General features: G+C 41.2%; 1 protein-coding gene across 1 annotated transcript in view; it reads left to right on the top strand.

Annotated features, from left to right (window-relative positions):
* The window catches only part of LOC124545641 (coiled-coil domain-containing protein 96-like), a 195,007-nt gene that overhangs the window by 9,809 nt on the left and 168,241 nt on the right, over positions 1-16,957 (top strand). The window contains exon 2 of the mRNA XM_047124587.1: positions 1,510-1,649. Within this exon, the coding sequence (XP_046980543.1) occupies positions 1,510-1,649 (140 nt within the window). The remainder of the gene's footprint in view (positions 1-1,509; positions 1,650-16,957) is intronic.

Raw genomic sequence — 16,957 nt, 5'->3', positions numbered from 1 at the left:
TTCAGTAGAATCGCGAACTGCACAAAACTTGGGGCAACATTCCACAGTGGTGGTTTTCGACAGACATACTACCCCACAGACATTCTCCATTCTACGATGGATGTTAAATACTATTAGTTCTTCGGTAGTCAAGGAAAGACTAACAGCACGTTGGTCCTATTTGGAGCATGTACTAACAAAGTCGCCATAGTTCAAGTTTCTGCATTTACCACAAGTGTGTCGGAAAAACATGAGGCCACACTAATCCATTGCCTACAACTCAATGCTTATATGCCCACATCGGTGTCATGCTACTTTGCGTATAAGCTGCAGTAGCGTCATCAAATGCAAAATTTTTGATTTCCCCTTCATTAATATTTTAGTTAGCTCTGTATTTACATTATTGCTCTACTTTTTTCTTATGTGGTACGAATGAATTCAGATTCTATAATGAGATCCTCTGTTTGTTGTTCTGCTGGCGAGACATCACTGGGTTTTAAACCTTTTATACTGAAAGCTGTTAATCATTATCACTTAGTGGTTTCTTTGTAAGAATGGCAAATAATGTACGTGTCTGCGTTTGTTGTTTCGAATATTTGTGTGACGCATATTGCAGTCTGCAATTTTCTTATTGTGATTTCGTCATTTTTCGTTTACTTTCGACTTTCTCCATGATTTGACCGAGTGAGGTGAGACAGTGGTTAGCACACTGGACTCGTATTCGGGAGGACGGCAGTTCAAACCCTCGTCCGGGCACCAAGATTAAGGTTTTTCGTGATTTCCCTAAATCGCTCCACGCAAATTCCAGGATGGTTCCTTTGAAACGGCACAGCCTATTTCCTTCACCATCTTTAACAAAATTTGTGTGTGAAATCTTATGGGACTTAACTGCTAAGGTCATCAGTCCCTAAGCTTACACATTACTTAACCTAAATTATCCTAAGGAGAAACACACACAGTCATGCCCGAGGGAGGACTCGAACCTCCGCCGGGACCAGCCGCACAGTCCATGACTGCAGCGCCTGAGACCGCTCGGCTAATCCCACGCGGCCCATCTTCAACACAATCCGAGCTTGTGCTCTAATGACCTCGATGTCGACGTGACGTTAAACCCAATCTTCCTTCTTCCTTCCATGTCCATGATGGAAGTGCTAACAGTAGTATTTCTTATTCAGTAGCTGTACAGATGGAATTGAAATGCACCTAACAACATAGGTACGATCTTTGGTAGATCTGCTTCTTTATCTTCAGAGTCACTCTGACATGCAATACAAAGAAAGTATGAACACACTTCAGACACAATGGGCCTAATGCATTCCTTTTCGTTATATCTGAACTGTTTGCTTATCCGAAGAAAGAGTACTAAAATACTAAATACACAGATATTTAGAGTCCTTTACAGTGGTTTATTCCTTGCTGTTTCCAAGATTCTTCTGAGCTGTTGGACACTTTCGTAGTTGTCATTTTGAATTCTGCAAGTAGTCATTTGTAATATGCTATTACAATGCGGCTCCATGATTACTATTTCAGAGAGGAATCTGAAGATGAAGGAGGCGAGGAACTACAAGAAATTTCAGCTGCAGAGCATGAAGAAAACATCGTCGTTATGGAGCAGATCCTGGAGTCTTTTTTGGAGATGGCAGCCGAGGGCCGCATGCCAACGAGAGAACGTGAGTCTTCCTAGCTACTGCTCCTGGCTATGCACGCTTGGTCATACTCAAAATACATCTAGAGAAATGAATAAAGATTAGAGATGAACATTCAGATGGCACTGAGGGCGTTAGACTCGTAACACTGACGACTGGACGACTGTGGACACACCTAGAGCATTGCTGAAGGCTCGAAACGATTTATGAAGCTTCAGGAAATCTACAAGTTCAACACAATTTGTTTTTAGATCGCTCCTCCAGAAGTCTAGTAGTCAACAGTGCGTAGGAAGATGTGCAAGTAAGAACGCGGGTTCGTGATGCATTTTATGCTGTGACGGAAAATACTTCGCGCCAGTTAACGTAATACTTGTTTTGTTTTCCTTATGTCCCCTACAATGAAAACTGCAAGGGTTAAATAGCCTCACCACTACCTACACTAATATGAAGGTTCTATGCACTCTTCGAAGCTCACATTGCGAGTAGATGTGGCAGAATAACGTTACCGGCTGGTGCTCTGGTGCACTTTCTCTCACTACTGCTACTCACCCTACCATTCGCCTTTTGAGCACGTCGCTCTAGCAGTGGATCTTGCGTCAGGGTGCTACAGTTGCTCCCGACACAGATTGGTCCACAATTGACCACTAACGTTCGGTTAACCATGAATAGACCTCAAGTGTCCAAATCTCACTCTGACAGTTTTGTCTTTTAAAAACACGAAATCTGTTCACGTTAATGTTAGCACAACTTTAGAGGTAACAGCGTATCTTCTACAAATACAAACATCTCAACCATCTATAAAAATGGGACTTAACATCTGAGGTCATCAGTCCCCTAGAACTTAGAACTACTTAAACCTAACTAACCTAAGGACATCACAGACATCCATGCCTGAGGCAGGATTCGAACCTGCGACCGTAGCGGTCGCGCGGTTCCAGACTGTAGCGCCTAGAACCGCTCGGCCACACCGGCCGGCTCAACCCTCTGTAAGAGTGGTTTTGTACTTCAGTGAGCGCGAAACCACAAAGAAATAAGCACTCTAAAAAAAAAGATTAGGTCACTTGCGCACTCAAGAGAATTACGTTAGACCTCGTATCTACAAACAGTTCGGACCCATCAACAGTATCGGTATATGTCAGTATAGAGACGAGAATTAGTGATAACCTGGTTACTAAGGTTAATAAATCAGTCAAGAAGGCTAGGAGAGTATTTATGTTGGAAAGAGCAGACGAACAGTTGTTATCAGAGAAGTCACTTAGTTCCAGTAAGACATACTGTAAATCGCGCTTTGGAGGAGTACGTCTCGAGTAAGTGGATTAAGGAAAGGTAATACCCACCGTGCTTTAAAAAAAAAAAAGAAAAAAAACATGGAAACGGAGATTGTCCCACTGTCTGTTCAATAAAGGGCGCAGATATGTCGTCAGGCAAAATCTAGTAGAAATTCATGCCTGTATAAAAGGATCGATTCACAAGGCATATTACATCTTCCAGCACTGTACATTAGCGAAACCCTTGTCGAGAATACTAGGAAATTCTAGTCCTATATAAAATTGCTAGGCGGATCGACAGCGTCCATCCAGTCACACAGAGACCAGTTTGGTGTGACACTAGAAGACAGAAAAGAAAAGTTTAAGATTTAAATTCCGTATTTGAGGAATCATTCAAGTAAAGTTGACCTCTGCACACACTCCTGCATAGAGGGCACAGTAATAAGTATCCTTGGCATAGAGAAGCAGGTGAAAGACCTGGAAACAAATAAAACAAGTATTGGCCTGCTCGATTTACTGCCGCTTTCCGGTAAACACTTCTGTCAGTGGATTTGCCCTTGCTACATCGTATGTGCGCTCTTCATAGCAGGTATCCACACTATTCCGCTTCTCTGCCTATGCCAGCTCATCTGCCTCCATCCAAATGTCTGATGATGGGGACACTAAATTTCTGCCGCTTGGAAAGGCGACATAGGGCCGACATTAGACAGTTTGGTTCGTGAGCTAAGGCACAGAAGCAGAGAGGACATCGGAAAACTAAGCAGCAGACCGACTACTGAAGCATGACGATGCAACTAGCTCTGCTAAAATGCGACAAGGATAAAGAGGCTGAGGCAATGGTGGGTTCAGCAGTGGCGGTTGGGACGAGTTGATCACCATTGGGAAAGTGTGGGAGGAGGTGGAGGGGGAGCAGGATGTGTCAAAATTCATGGGCAATACGCCAGCAGGATCAGGTATGAGCCTCACTTGGGCCTAAGGCTAGATACAATGGGAATATGGCAGAGGGCACAGACAGGGTGACAATTGGGAAGTGTGAAGTGGGAGCCCACACATGGATCAGTGTTGTGACCAACTCTGCCCCTCATGTGACCAAAGGGCAAAAATGGTTCAAATGTCTCTGAGCACTATGGGACTTAAACTTCTGAGGCCATCTGTCTCCTAGAACTTAGAACTACTTAAACCTAACTAAACTAAGGACATCACACACATCCATGCCCGAGGTAGGATTAGAACCTGCGACGCAGCGGTCGCGCGGTTCCTGACTGTAGCGCCTAGAACCGCTCGGCCAACCCGGTCGGCAAGGCCTTGGTGGCATTGCCCCAAGACTGCGTGAGAGCAGCTGATTTGCATGATGGATCAGCTGCTCCATACCGACATCCACCACAACCAGCTGCCCCATCACAACACCTGGCAGCCACCTCTGCTACTGGCTGAAGATGGTTCAAATGGTTCTCAGCATTATTTGACTTAACATTTGAGGTCATCATTCCCCTAGAACTTAGAACTATTTAGACCTAGCTAACCAAAGGACATCACACACATCCATGCCCGAGGCAGGAATCGAACCTGCGACCATAGCAGTCGCACGGTTCTGGACTGAAGCGCATAGAACCGCTCGGCCACCGCGGCCGGTCTGGCTGAAGAATCAGGCTCAAATGGCTGCTCTGGGAACAAAACGTGACAGGCAGTGATTGTCTGTGGGGTGTTACTCAGGTTGCAAAAAATTCAGGATACCTACAACTGAAGCCCACGCAAATGTTCTACCAGACTGCACCCACTGACTGTCATCTGCCCTGTAGCCAGGGACCTTGACAATGTATTGCCGTGGGAAGAGGCCTACACGGATTTCTGCATTAGGATCTTGAAATTATGCACAAGGCACTCTACCTCCTAGCTAGAAACGGGTTTAATCAGGGTTATAGTCGGATGCTGGATACTACTGCAAATGAAAAAGTCTTCAAACTCTGATGACACAAATTTCCTATCATTATTGGACATGCATATCCTCAGGTTCCTTAATGACAAAAATCACAAACAACGCGGTTCTAGGCGCTTCAGTCTGGAACCGCGCGACCGCTACGGTCGCAGGTTCGAATCCTGCCTCGGACATGGGTCTGTGTGATGTCCATAGGTTAGTTAGGTTTAAGTAGTTCTATGTCCAGGGGACTGATGACCTCAGATGTTAAGTCCCATAGTGCTCAGAGCCATTTGAACCATTTTGAACAAACAACACGTGAGACATGGCAGTCAGCGTCGTGAAGGACATCTTGGCTGTATAAGGGAAACTGGACAATGCTGCCCTGGAGCTCCAACACTGTCCAAAGAGATACTAGCTTGGCAATGCAGTCTGGTTCTTTGCACAGACCCCACTAGCCCACATCAGATGTTCGTGGTGACGATCTCTGAGAGAACTTTGTTCCCTCGTTACAAGTACAATAAAATGCGGGTTTTTTGTTTTATCAAAGTAAAGCATCATCAGTCGCGTTAATTTTCGCTTGGTTTTATCGCCTACATCAAAAAATGCCGTCTGCTAGGCAAGCAGAAATTGATTGATTAATTGATTGATTAATTGAGAGCGTTTATGGAACCAAATGGCGAGGTCATCAGTCCCGCAATTCCAGAGTTAGTCACAGCAGTAAGAGGGTTCGCTAAAAGTAGATGGATCCACTCCCGGGAGTCAAATTATAAAACAATGAAGTTAAAACACACACAGTAAAAGGCATAAAAGGCGAGACCAAATCTAAAAACGATGATGATTACCATCACTGATGATGTGTTAGGTGAGAAAAATACGCATTTCCTTGTAGTTGTAACAACGGAACAAAAGTACCCTCAAAAGCCGTAGAGTAGTTACGGATAATATGGCCACAGATATGACGAATGTGATGTGACGATCGATTGCTGGCCAGCAGATGTGATATCGCACCACCGCCTTGATGCGAGTCGTACCACACTGAAACGACGCAATGCCATTTCACATAAATACTTACACAAACTCCTCATAAAATGTCATGAAAATTAGAATGCAGGCTCTCAGTGGCCTTGTTTATGCAGTACTCTGACATAATTATTTAAGAAAACCTAACAGTAAAATCAAGAATTGAATGGCTCCAAGTGGCCTTCTACTTAGAATACATGCACATCTTAATAACTAAAACAACTTTAGAGAAAATATAAATCAGAGACTCCAAGTAGCTTTCCTACACACATAAATGCTGGTCTTAATAGCTATAAAACGACTGGGGTTCAGAGTGCCCTAGTGCATGAAATACATGCTAATCTTAATACGTAAAACAGTTGAACAGGAAATGTCAATTAGAGGCGCCAAGTTGGTTTCCTGTTTACATAAATGATGATGTTAGTAGCTATGAGATGCTACAGACATTATATTTGTGGCTCAGAGTGGCCAAGTTTCACAACGAAATAATTGCTGGCCTTAATAACTAAAAACTGCCAAAAATGTTCGTACATGAAATAAATGCTGATCTTAGTTGCTAATGTGACAGAAAACATCTTTCTGGCTCAAGGTGGCCTTTTTACATAGCATTAACATCAGAGCTGGGATAGTATCATAAAATATGATTTACCTATAACTTTACATGGCACTTAGAGGCCTATGCATGATTCATAATGAGAATGTATAGCTCGGCATGGCTGTCTACAGGAACAGAGCGCATAAATAGCAGTATTATATACAGAAGTATGTCTCTGTATGGCCTGTTGAGTACATATTAGACAAATAGAATCATAGGGTAAAGACACAATAGTTACAGGTTGTTTAGCACCCTTGGGGCTCCATCAATGCCATCTATTAAATGATCTATATCTCTAACAATGCGCATATCTACAGGGAAGGATATGGGTATAATCGATAAGGGCAGTGCACTTTATATGTAAAGAAAATGATTAGCAGTCGATCGTCATTCGTCTTGAGTCAAGAACTGCTATGGCCACAACAAAGAAAAAATGTGATGATAGTATATGCAAGCATAAAGACAGGAGTACTAAGTGCAATATACTTACTGACTAGATAAATGTAACATATTACAGTAAATCATTAGATAAATATGCAAAGATGCAGATGAATTGCAGAAATAATGGAACCTGGAAATGTGACTATAAACCTGAGAAAAAAAAGCATTCATACATGCTAACATAAGAAGGCAGTATCATATGCGATCTCATAAGGAATGACGATAAAAATGTTTTTAGGAGTAAAGCTTCTGTGACAGTCTCTCCCACAAACACCTCCAATTATACGGCACAAGGCAAGGCAGATTTTCCTAGAAAGGACACAACTTACACAAAATATATATTAACATCATAGAATATCGTTAAAAATCATCAATATGTCAAAATAATTCTCATAGGAAATGGATGAGAACATGTATCGGACATGAGTTACAGGGTACATTGATTTCTTAAATTTGCATAGGTGAAAGGTAGTAAACTAGAGACGTCATCAAGTACAAGAGACATGCCGCAAATTGGAGCACAAGACTGGGCATAAATGATACATGGCAACATTATAAAGTGCAAACAGTGACTAACCTAACAAAAATGTAATAATAGTTCATCAGACAATAGCACAAATTTCAATGGTAATACTATCTTGCCTAGGGTGTGCTATAATGGCAAAGTGAAGTAGCATAGACTCATTAAAAAATGGCACATTTCGTAGTATCAGAAAAGACAAAATAGCATCATAAATAAATAATCACCAGATGTATAGAGGGACACAAATTCTTCTTACATAAAAAAAATGTTTGAGTCACAGTTTGCAGCGGTCGGACCACCCAAGGAATGTGATCCACTGGGCAACTGTCAAAATAAATAGTGTTTCTTTCAGTTGTTTTCATGCACGTGCATAAGGAAACAGAAAAATGTGCAAGGCCTAAGCTTACAGTAAGAGAATAAGATTCTCCATACCGGGCATATCGCCACCTAATTAAATGCTGAATAATCAAGGAAAGGTGAAAACAAGGTACCAATAGAATTTGTATAAACCTGGGAAATGCACCAAGTAAAAAGATCGGAGTTGTGTCATATTATTATGTACACCCATATGTAAATCGGAATAAGCATATATAAAAAGTGGCAATATAAATAAGCACGTCGGTAAAAAATTTGGCAATTAGCATAGTTCCTGAAAAATTACAAAAAAATTTATAAGATGCTGAAAAGTGTTATCTATACAGTGTGGTCCATTGATCGTAACCGGGCCAAATATCTCACGAAATAAGCGTCAAACGAAAAAACTACAAAGAACAAACTTGTGTAGCTTGAAGGGGGAAACCAGATGGCGCTATGGTTGGATGGGTAGATGGCGCTGCCATAGGTCAAACGCATATCAACTGCGTTTTTTTAAATAGGAACCCCCATTTTTATTATATATTCGTGCAGTAGGTAAAGAAAAATGAATGTTTTAGTTGGACCATTTTTTTCGCTCTGTGATAGATGGCGCTGTAATAGTCACAAACATATGGCTCACAATTTTAGACGAACAGTTGGTAACACGTAGGTTTTTTAAATTAAAATACAGAACATAGGTACGTCTGAACATTTTATTTCGGTTGTTCCAATGTGATACATGTACCTTTGTGAACTTATCATTTCTGAGAACGCATGCTGTTGCCTGTAAATACCACATTAATGCAATAAATGCTCAAAATGATGTCCGTCAATCTCAGTGCATTTGGCAATACGTGTAACGACATTCCTCTCAACAGTGAGTAGTTCGCCTTCAGTAATGTTCGCACATGTATTGACAATGCGCTGACGCATGTTGTCAGGCGTTGTCGGTGGATCACGATAGCAAATATCCTTCAACTTTCCCCACAGGAAGAAACCCGGGGACGTCAGATCCGGTGAACGTGCGTGCTTCGACGACCAATCCATCTGTCATGAAGTGTGCTATTCAGTACCGCTTAAACCGCACGCGAGCTATGTGCCGGACATCCATCATGTTGGAAGTACATCGCCATTCTGTCATGCAGTGAAACATCTTGTAGTAACATCGGTAGAATATTACGTAGGAAATCAGCATACATTGCGCCATTTAGATTGCCATAAAAAAAATGGGGGCCAATTATCCTTCCTCCCATAATGCCGCACTATACATTAACCCGTCAAGGTCGCTGATGTTCCACTTGTCGCAGCCATCGTGGATTTTCCGTTGCCCAATAGTGCATATTATGCCGATTTACGTTACCGCTGTTGATGAGTGACGCTTCGTCGCTAAATAGAACACGTGCAAAAAAATCTGTCATCGTCCCGTAATTTCTCTTGTTCCCCGGGGGCAGAACTGTACACGACGTTCAAAGTCGTCGCCATGCAATTCCTGGTGCATAGAAGTATGGTACGATGTTGATGTAGCATTCTGAACACCGACGTTTTTGAGATTCCCGATTCTCGCGCAGTTTTTTTGCTACTGATTTGCGGATTAGGCGCGATAGCAGCTAAAACACCTACTTAGGCTTCATCATTTGTTACACGTCGTAGTTGACGTTTCACATGTGGCTGAACACTCCCTGTTTCCTTAAATAACGTAACTATCCGGCGAACGGTCCGGACACTTGGATGATGTCGTCCAGGATACCGAGAAGCATAAATAGCACACGCCCCTTGGGCATTTTGATCACAATAGCCATACACTAACACGATATCGACCTTTTCCGCAATTGGTAAACGGTCCATTTTAACACGGGTAATGTAAGCAAATACCGTCCGCAACGGCTGAATGTTACTGATCCCACGTAGTTATACGTTTGTGACTATTACAGCGCCATCTATCACAAAGCGAAAAAAGTGGTCCAACTAAAACATTCATGTTTCTTTACGTAATACACGAATATGTAATAAAAATGGGGGTTCCTATTTAAAAAAACGTAGTTGATGTCCGCTTGACCTATGGCAGCGCCATCTAGCCGGCCAACCATAGGGCCATCTGGTTTCCCCCTTCAAGCTAGACGAGTTTAGTTTTTTGTAGTTTTTTTCGTTTGATGCTTATTTCGTGAGATATTTGGCCCGGTCACTATCAACGGACCATCCTGTATATCTGTCGTGGAAATAAAGTAGCTGGTTACATAGAAATTTCGTAGAATAAATGTCGTAAAATTTTCTTTTCAAATTCTTGCTGCTGAAATAAGCGTGCGTCTAATTTCGTTCATGGCTCTGAGCACTATGGGACTCAACTGCTGAGGTCATTAGTCCCCTAGAACTTAGAACTAGTTAAACGTAACTAACCTAAGGACATCACAAACATCCATGCCCGAGGCAGGATTCGAACCTGCGACCGTAGCGGTCCTGCGGTTCCAGACTGCAGCGCCTTTAACAATTTCGTTCATAATCGCAGCTGTATTCTTCGTGCTAAAACTTACCTTTTTGGTATTTCACTAATTTCTCATTATTGCTATACGATGGAAATGGAAATTAGGACATATCATTCAGGTGATGCATAGCTGCAAAAGACGTAAAAATAAATGGACAGATTCAGTGTATCAGTGTCAAAATCGTGTGTAACGGTCGCAGTCCGGGAAAGAAAAATCGTAAAGAAAAAAATAGTAATTTATGTGATGGCAGAATATGCTATGTTGTATTTACATAGCACAATATAATTCATTCAGCTCTGTATTTGGCTTGGCATAATATTTTTGAGACGAATGTATATGAGTTTAGTTTTGGAAATTGAGTTTTTCAAATTAATATGCTTGACAATTTGGCGCCGGCGGTATTGAGCCCTGGTTGTTTTATTGTCCACTGATTTGCTGCTGATGATTTGGCGATTAATTTCATAGAATCTGCCCACTGCCGTTAAAACAGACTGGCTTCGCGAATATAAGGAGGTAGCTTTGACGTCAGTGGGCCTGATATATGCGGAGCAGAGTTTTATTTTCGTCGGCGTAGCTCTACATTGCTTTGAAGTAAGCAGTGGCGTACCACTGTGCGGCCCGACGGTATTGTTGACTGTGCCGCTGCTGGTTTCAAGGACGTCATGGCACTTATTGCTACAGATTAGAGATGGGCAAACTGAAACACGTAACTGTTTCGAAACAAATGAAACAGTACAATGTAATGTTTCGATACGCAGTTTCGAAACAGTCAAACAGTTTGCGTTTTGTAATCTAGTAAACCTACACATTTTATCATCTTGAATGTCTACTATATAAGTATGTCCATATAATCACAAATGAGGTGCGAGAGCGATAATCATGTCGTAGAAAGTGTCTTGGCAGTTTCGTATTTCCTGCAGCAAATGCGCTGCTTTCGTGTCGTGTGACTTTCATACTTTTCAATTGGCTGAGGACAGCCATAGCTGAAGACAGAAGAACCACCACGAACGGAACTGGAGGTGGGAGCAAACTGCAGAAACAACGCATATGCTACTGGGATTCCCACATTCCGTTAGCATGGGTAATATACCCATCCTGCTAATTTCCATGCACACAAGGGAATCATTGTGGATAATACGCACAGTGACTATAGACTCACAAATAACGCCAAATAATTCGAATAAATAACAAAATATAACAGAAAAATTTTTTGTTTTTCAAGGTGTTTCGAACCGTTACTATAAATTCACCATGCTTCCCAGCCCTTCCCGTTCACCATTACACTATCAGTGATATGTCAAACAGATTGCTTGCAATTATACCTACATCAAATTTATGTATACGTTTAATAACTGTCACACTACGCCTTTTTTATTCAAAATGTTGTAGGCTTACTTGCGTTTCTTAATATGATTACTGTACATGAACAGAGAAACGTATTTTATAAAAAAGTGTAATTTAACTGAATGATTTTCACATATTCATTATTTTGAATGTGAATAGTGTGCGTTGTTTTATTGTTGGTTAGTGTTTATAAAGCAGATGTTACGCCATTTCGAAATAGGACAGTCAGCTAGAAACGAAGCTTTATTTTCGGATATCTTAAGCTTCATGCTACTGCTTGTCAAAAAGATTTCGACACTCTTGAAAGTGTTTCATGAAGTGGTATGTTGTCTTTCAGTACCTGTGCCGAGCCCGAATCTCGTCCGACACAGAGCGGAATGAAACATCACTGTTTCGATACATTCAGTCCGTTCCAAGCACAGGTGGACTGAAACAGCCTTATTTTGAGACAACGATACAGTTTCTGTGTCTGGCTCGAGATCGAATCTGGTCCGGTTATCCGAGACAGGGGCGGAATGAAACACCACTGTTTCGAAACAGTGAACCACAGCCGTTCCGAAACACTGGAACAGTTCCACGTATCGATACACTGTATCGAAACATAGAAACAGTGGCCAAGTCTACTACAGATATACTTCGACTGCACGTGGCATCTGTGCGTACTACCCATTGCCCTTGACCTTTTCTATTTGTAACATTTGAGAAATCTCAGCGTTATTAGATTTGTTTTCAGTTTCTGTACCATAACTGCGCGGGATCGGTATACCGGTGTCTGTAAGATTTTGCTCTGTGTTGAATAAACAGTGAAGTGAATAAAAAATATTCTCTTTCCCTTGCGTAGTCTGTTGCGAAAATATTTGGAACTGTTTTTGGCTTTATCCTGACGGGCTGCCTCGTTAGATGGAACTGACTGATCGTAGATACTAAAATCCTGTTCACACAAAATGACATCTATGACATCTGCATATATACCGGTCTTCTGAGTATGCTTCCTACGACGTTGCTTTCGTGGCGTAGGCTTTTCTGCACTGGTGCTGAAAGTATTACTCTGAGTGGTTTCACAAATTTTATCTGAAATATCAGAAATGTTGCTTGACAGTGTGAAGTCAACTGTGCCAGAAGATAATTCTTTTATGAAAACTGCTGGCAATTGTAGTTACCTAACGTAATCATAGTGGATATGCTGTTCGTTAGAATTAGAAGTTGGCTGTTGAAATAAATTAGAACTGTTGTGACCATGATTCTTGCAAGCTGTGACATCAGATTGAGCTGCCTTATCGTCGATAATAAAATTCTGTTCGCTCAATTTACACCTGCATCCGTGCTGAAATTCTGAAAGTGACTTCCACAAATTTGCTGTGTTTTATTTTCCGTAGTAATGGACATCGTCTTCTTGTAACTATTAATTTTGCTTTCTGACTGTAGGATGTTGTGATTATACCTATGTGGTTGGAAAGAAAAAAACGGAATGGTGATATATTGTGTGGTTTTACAAGAATCCGTAGCAACAGTAGATCGAACAGAAGCGTTGTTAGAAAAATTTTACTTCTGCGATAGGTCTGCTAAGAATGTAAGTGGGCTGTGAGGAATACACGTAGCCGGCCGGATTGGCTGAACGGTTCTAGGCGCTACAGTCTGGAACCGCACGTCCGCTACGGTCGCAGGTTCGACTCCTACCACGGGCTTGGATGTGTGTGATGTCCTTAGGTTAGTTAGGTTTAAGTAGTTCTAAGTTCTAGGGGACTGATGACCTCAAAAGTTAAGTCCCATAGTGCTCAGAGCCATTTGAACCATTTGAGGGATATACGTAGTTTGCTTTTGCGCAGTATTAGTTACACAATTCACAGATTCAGTGTACGGGAAATTGTCTTGTTCTTCAAAAAATTTAGCGTTGTGACTTACTGACCATGTAATATTTCTGGTGTGCGTCATCACGGAAGGAAACAAACTCTGTTCTTTGTTGAGACTGAATGTGGCGTCCGATGTTTGATGGCTCGCATCATCTGAGTGAAATGAAAGTTACTTCTTGAGGTTTGATTTTGCTGTATGAATCTGGTTTGCAGACCGATCGGTGCGAAATAGCGTTTATCAGCACAAAGGTCAACTGAAGCAGAATTGTTTGACCATGATGAAGCGGAAAGCTGTGGTGTGAACGGAAGGTTTTCATGACAAAAGGCGGCATTGTGTGTAACATTTTTGGATTGACAGAAAACGTCTTTACTGTTAGCGCCATCATGCTTGGGCTTGATAACTTTACTATTAACTGTTTCAGACTGCAGGGCGTGGCTCAACAGAGCGGTAAGGCGCGTCACTCCATGCGGTATTGTCGTCAGTATCAATGGGAAGTAATGAAATTTCTGACGTAGAAAACTTAGCTTTGTTATCAGATTTGGTCGCCACAATTGGTTCATTAATGTTTTCTGAGATTATCAAATTGCTGTTGCTGACGGTAGCGTTGGAGGAATAACTGACAATGTTATGCCACTTAATAGAGGTTATGGTTAATTTCTCAGTAAAATTTCGATAGGTTTCACTACATTGATGTCATATAGCATTAATGTCATCTCTTAAAGGTTTGGTGCTGTTTGCGCATTGCATGCCTATGGCTTCAATTTTATCGCAAAGAAGTTTTTCGCTGACTTTAATGTGTGTACTACCTGTCTGAAACGGTTATCAGTCGTTTCTGTGTACGATTTAAGCTCGTCACGTATGGTGGAAAATTGTTCATTGAACTGAGAGGTGGTGTCGTGTTGTATGTCTCGTATTTCTTGTCGTAACTGATTCGTGGTGTCAACTTATATTTGTCGCATTTCTCGTAAGCTGGCAAATTGTTCATTGAACTGAGTATTCAGGTGAACCATCATTTGCATGAGATTTTGAAGCGTCGCTTCCGTATTCTTTTCAACTGATGCGTCTGGTGTCACTTGTGTTTTGTTGTGTGGAGACATCATCTACAACCATGGACGTTTCGTTTGTTGCATTATCCGCAGCATTATCGTTAATAAAATCTGACGGATTTTTAAGAACATACTGAGTACTGTGTACTATTCCTTCCTCTGACATACCATTGGCAATCTGATTAATTGTGTGAAAGGTAGGTAAATCGCTGACCTCATTCGTTAAACAATCAAGTGTTGAATAATTCACACCAGTCACGTGCATATCAGCGGCGTCTGCAATACCGGAATCTACCGTCTAATTACTAGTCACATTAGAGTGGCTAAAATTATATTGTCAGGAAGCTGTACATTACTTTTGGTAACGGAACTCACGTCATCTGAGGCGATTTGCAACTGTTGCGGCATACTATCATTCTCAACATGGTGGTCAATAGGAGAATCGTCCATTTCGGTATCTCTAATAGTCAGACTACGCGCTGGAACCTTAACACTTTTGCACGGCATCGTAAATGAAATATGGGGTACAAAATCAAAGACAAAAAATATTGAACAATAAAATCAATGGACAACAAGGTGGAGCATAAGAATGTCGATGAACTGTGGAAAATTTTTATAGAAGTTAGTAGACTGCTTTGCGCCAAAAGAAAGTAACTGCTGTTATTGCTACGAGTGGTTGAGAGAGCAAAATATATATATCTGACTGCTTTACTTTCAAAGAATTCACAAACCGAACGAAAGGCAGAGCGGTCGCCAAGTATAACGTTCTTTAAATTATATTTGTGGTTGTTATTGGTTATGCAATGCTTAATGTTTGTCTTATGGAAATTTACTGTGTAATGTGTTGTTGAGAAAATGGTGTACTTAATCAGTGTTACTGAAATAAAAGAAAATTAAACAACTGGATCAGGAAAACCAGTATGTAATGCCTATGATGAAATCAATTCCTCTGAAATTTGCTCAGTCTCGTGAACACCGACTTCTATGGCTCTGTGCAATAAACTGATAAAATTCCCTATGCAAATAAACAATTAAATACTTTTTTCTTCGCTCTTCTAGTCGCAACTGATGTAATCTTGGTATTTTCTCTCCACAGCAGGCATACAAAATATTCAATCTTGGCTCAGCGAAGTGCAATGCCGGCCCTAAAATAGCTTCATACAAATAATGTTAGTAGATTACTTGATGAATGAATAACCCTACAAATGTTCAATGATAATTTTGGATATTGGCTCAGTGCCGTGCAATGCTGCGCACATTGAAACTGTTACAAACATTAATACTTTTCTGGTTTTGGCTCATTAATATTTTTCTGACAGACTGAAAAATCATTTATTTAAAAAAAAATATTCATTGGATTTAAACAAACACGACTTGGAAGAGGATGAGGTACTGATAACGGGATATGCTAAGACCGAATTCTTCAGTTTGAAAATTGTATTCTCCTTCACAAAATCTAATATGAAACATTTTACATCAACTTCAAAATCAGTGAACTTCTAAATTGTTCTACAATTGTCTTTTACTGTCGTAATTAAAAAGGTCTGACATCGTTTGACAAAATAGATTCCAAAATTTAACTTCTATGTATAAGGATTACAAAACAGACAAAATACGAGGTGCATTCAAGTTCTAAGGCCTCTGATTTTTTTTCTCTGGACTGGAAAGATATAGAAACATGCACATTGTTTTAAAATGAAGCCGCATTCATTGTCAATATGTCCCAGATATGGCAGCACCGTATGGCAGATGGAATTTTACCGCCAGCGGCGAGAATGAGAACTGTTTTAAATACTTAAAATGGCGACGTTTTCCTTGCTTGAACAGCATGCAATCATTCATTTTCTGAATTTGCGTGGTGTGAAACCAATTGAAATTCATCGACAGTTGAAGGAGACATGTGGTGATGGAGTTATGGATGTGTCGAAAGTGCGTTCGTGGGTGCGACAGTGTAATGAAGGCAGAACATCATGTGACAACAAACCGAAACAACCTCAGAATCGCACAAGCCGGTCTGACGACATGATCGAGAAAGTGGAGAGAATTGTTTTGGGGGATCGCCAAATGACTGTTGAACAGATCGCCTCCAGAGTTGGCATTTCTGTGGATTATGTGCACACAATCCTGCGTGACGACCTGAAAATGCGAAAAGTGTCATCCAGGTGGGTGCCACGAATGCTGACGGGCGACCACATGGCTGCCCGTGTGGCATGTTGCCAAGCAATGTTGACGCGCAACGACAGCATGAATGGGACTTTCTTTTCGTCGGTTGTGACAATGGATGAGGCGTGGATGCCATTTTTCAATCTAGAAACAAAGCGCCAGTCAGCTCAATGGAAGCACACAGATTCACCGCCACAAAAAAAATTTCGGGTAACCGCCAGTTCTGAAAAAATGATGGTGTACAGCGAGGGCGTAATCCTTACCCATTGCATTCCAAAGGGCACTACGGTAACAAGTGCATCCTACGAAAATGTTTTGAAGAACAAATT

The sequence above is a fragment of the Schistocerca americana genome, chromosome 8 (genome assembly GCF_021461395.2).
Source record: "Schistocerca americana isolate TAMUIC-IGC-003095 chromosome 8, iqSchAmer2.1, whole genome shotgun sequence".
Classification (NCBI taxonomy): domain Eukaryota; kingdom Metazoa; phylum Arthropoda; class Insecta; order Orthoptera; family Acrididae; genus Schistocerca; species Schistocerca americana.
The sequence above is the reverse complement of the archived record's forward strand: the minus strand, read 5'-3'. Positions and strand labels throughout refer to the sequence as shown.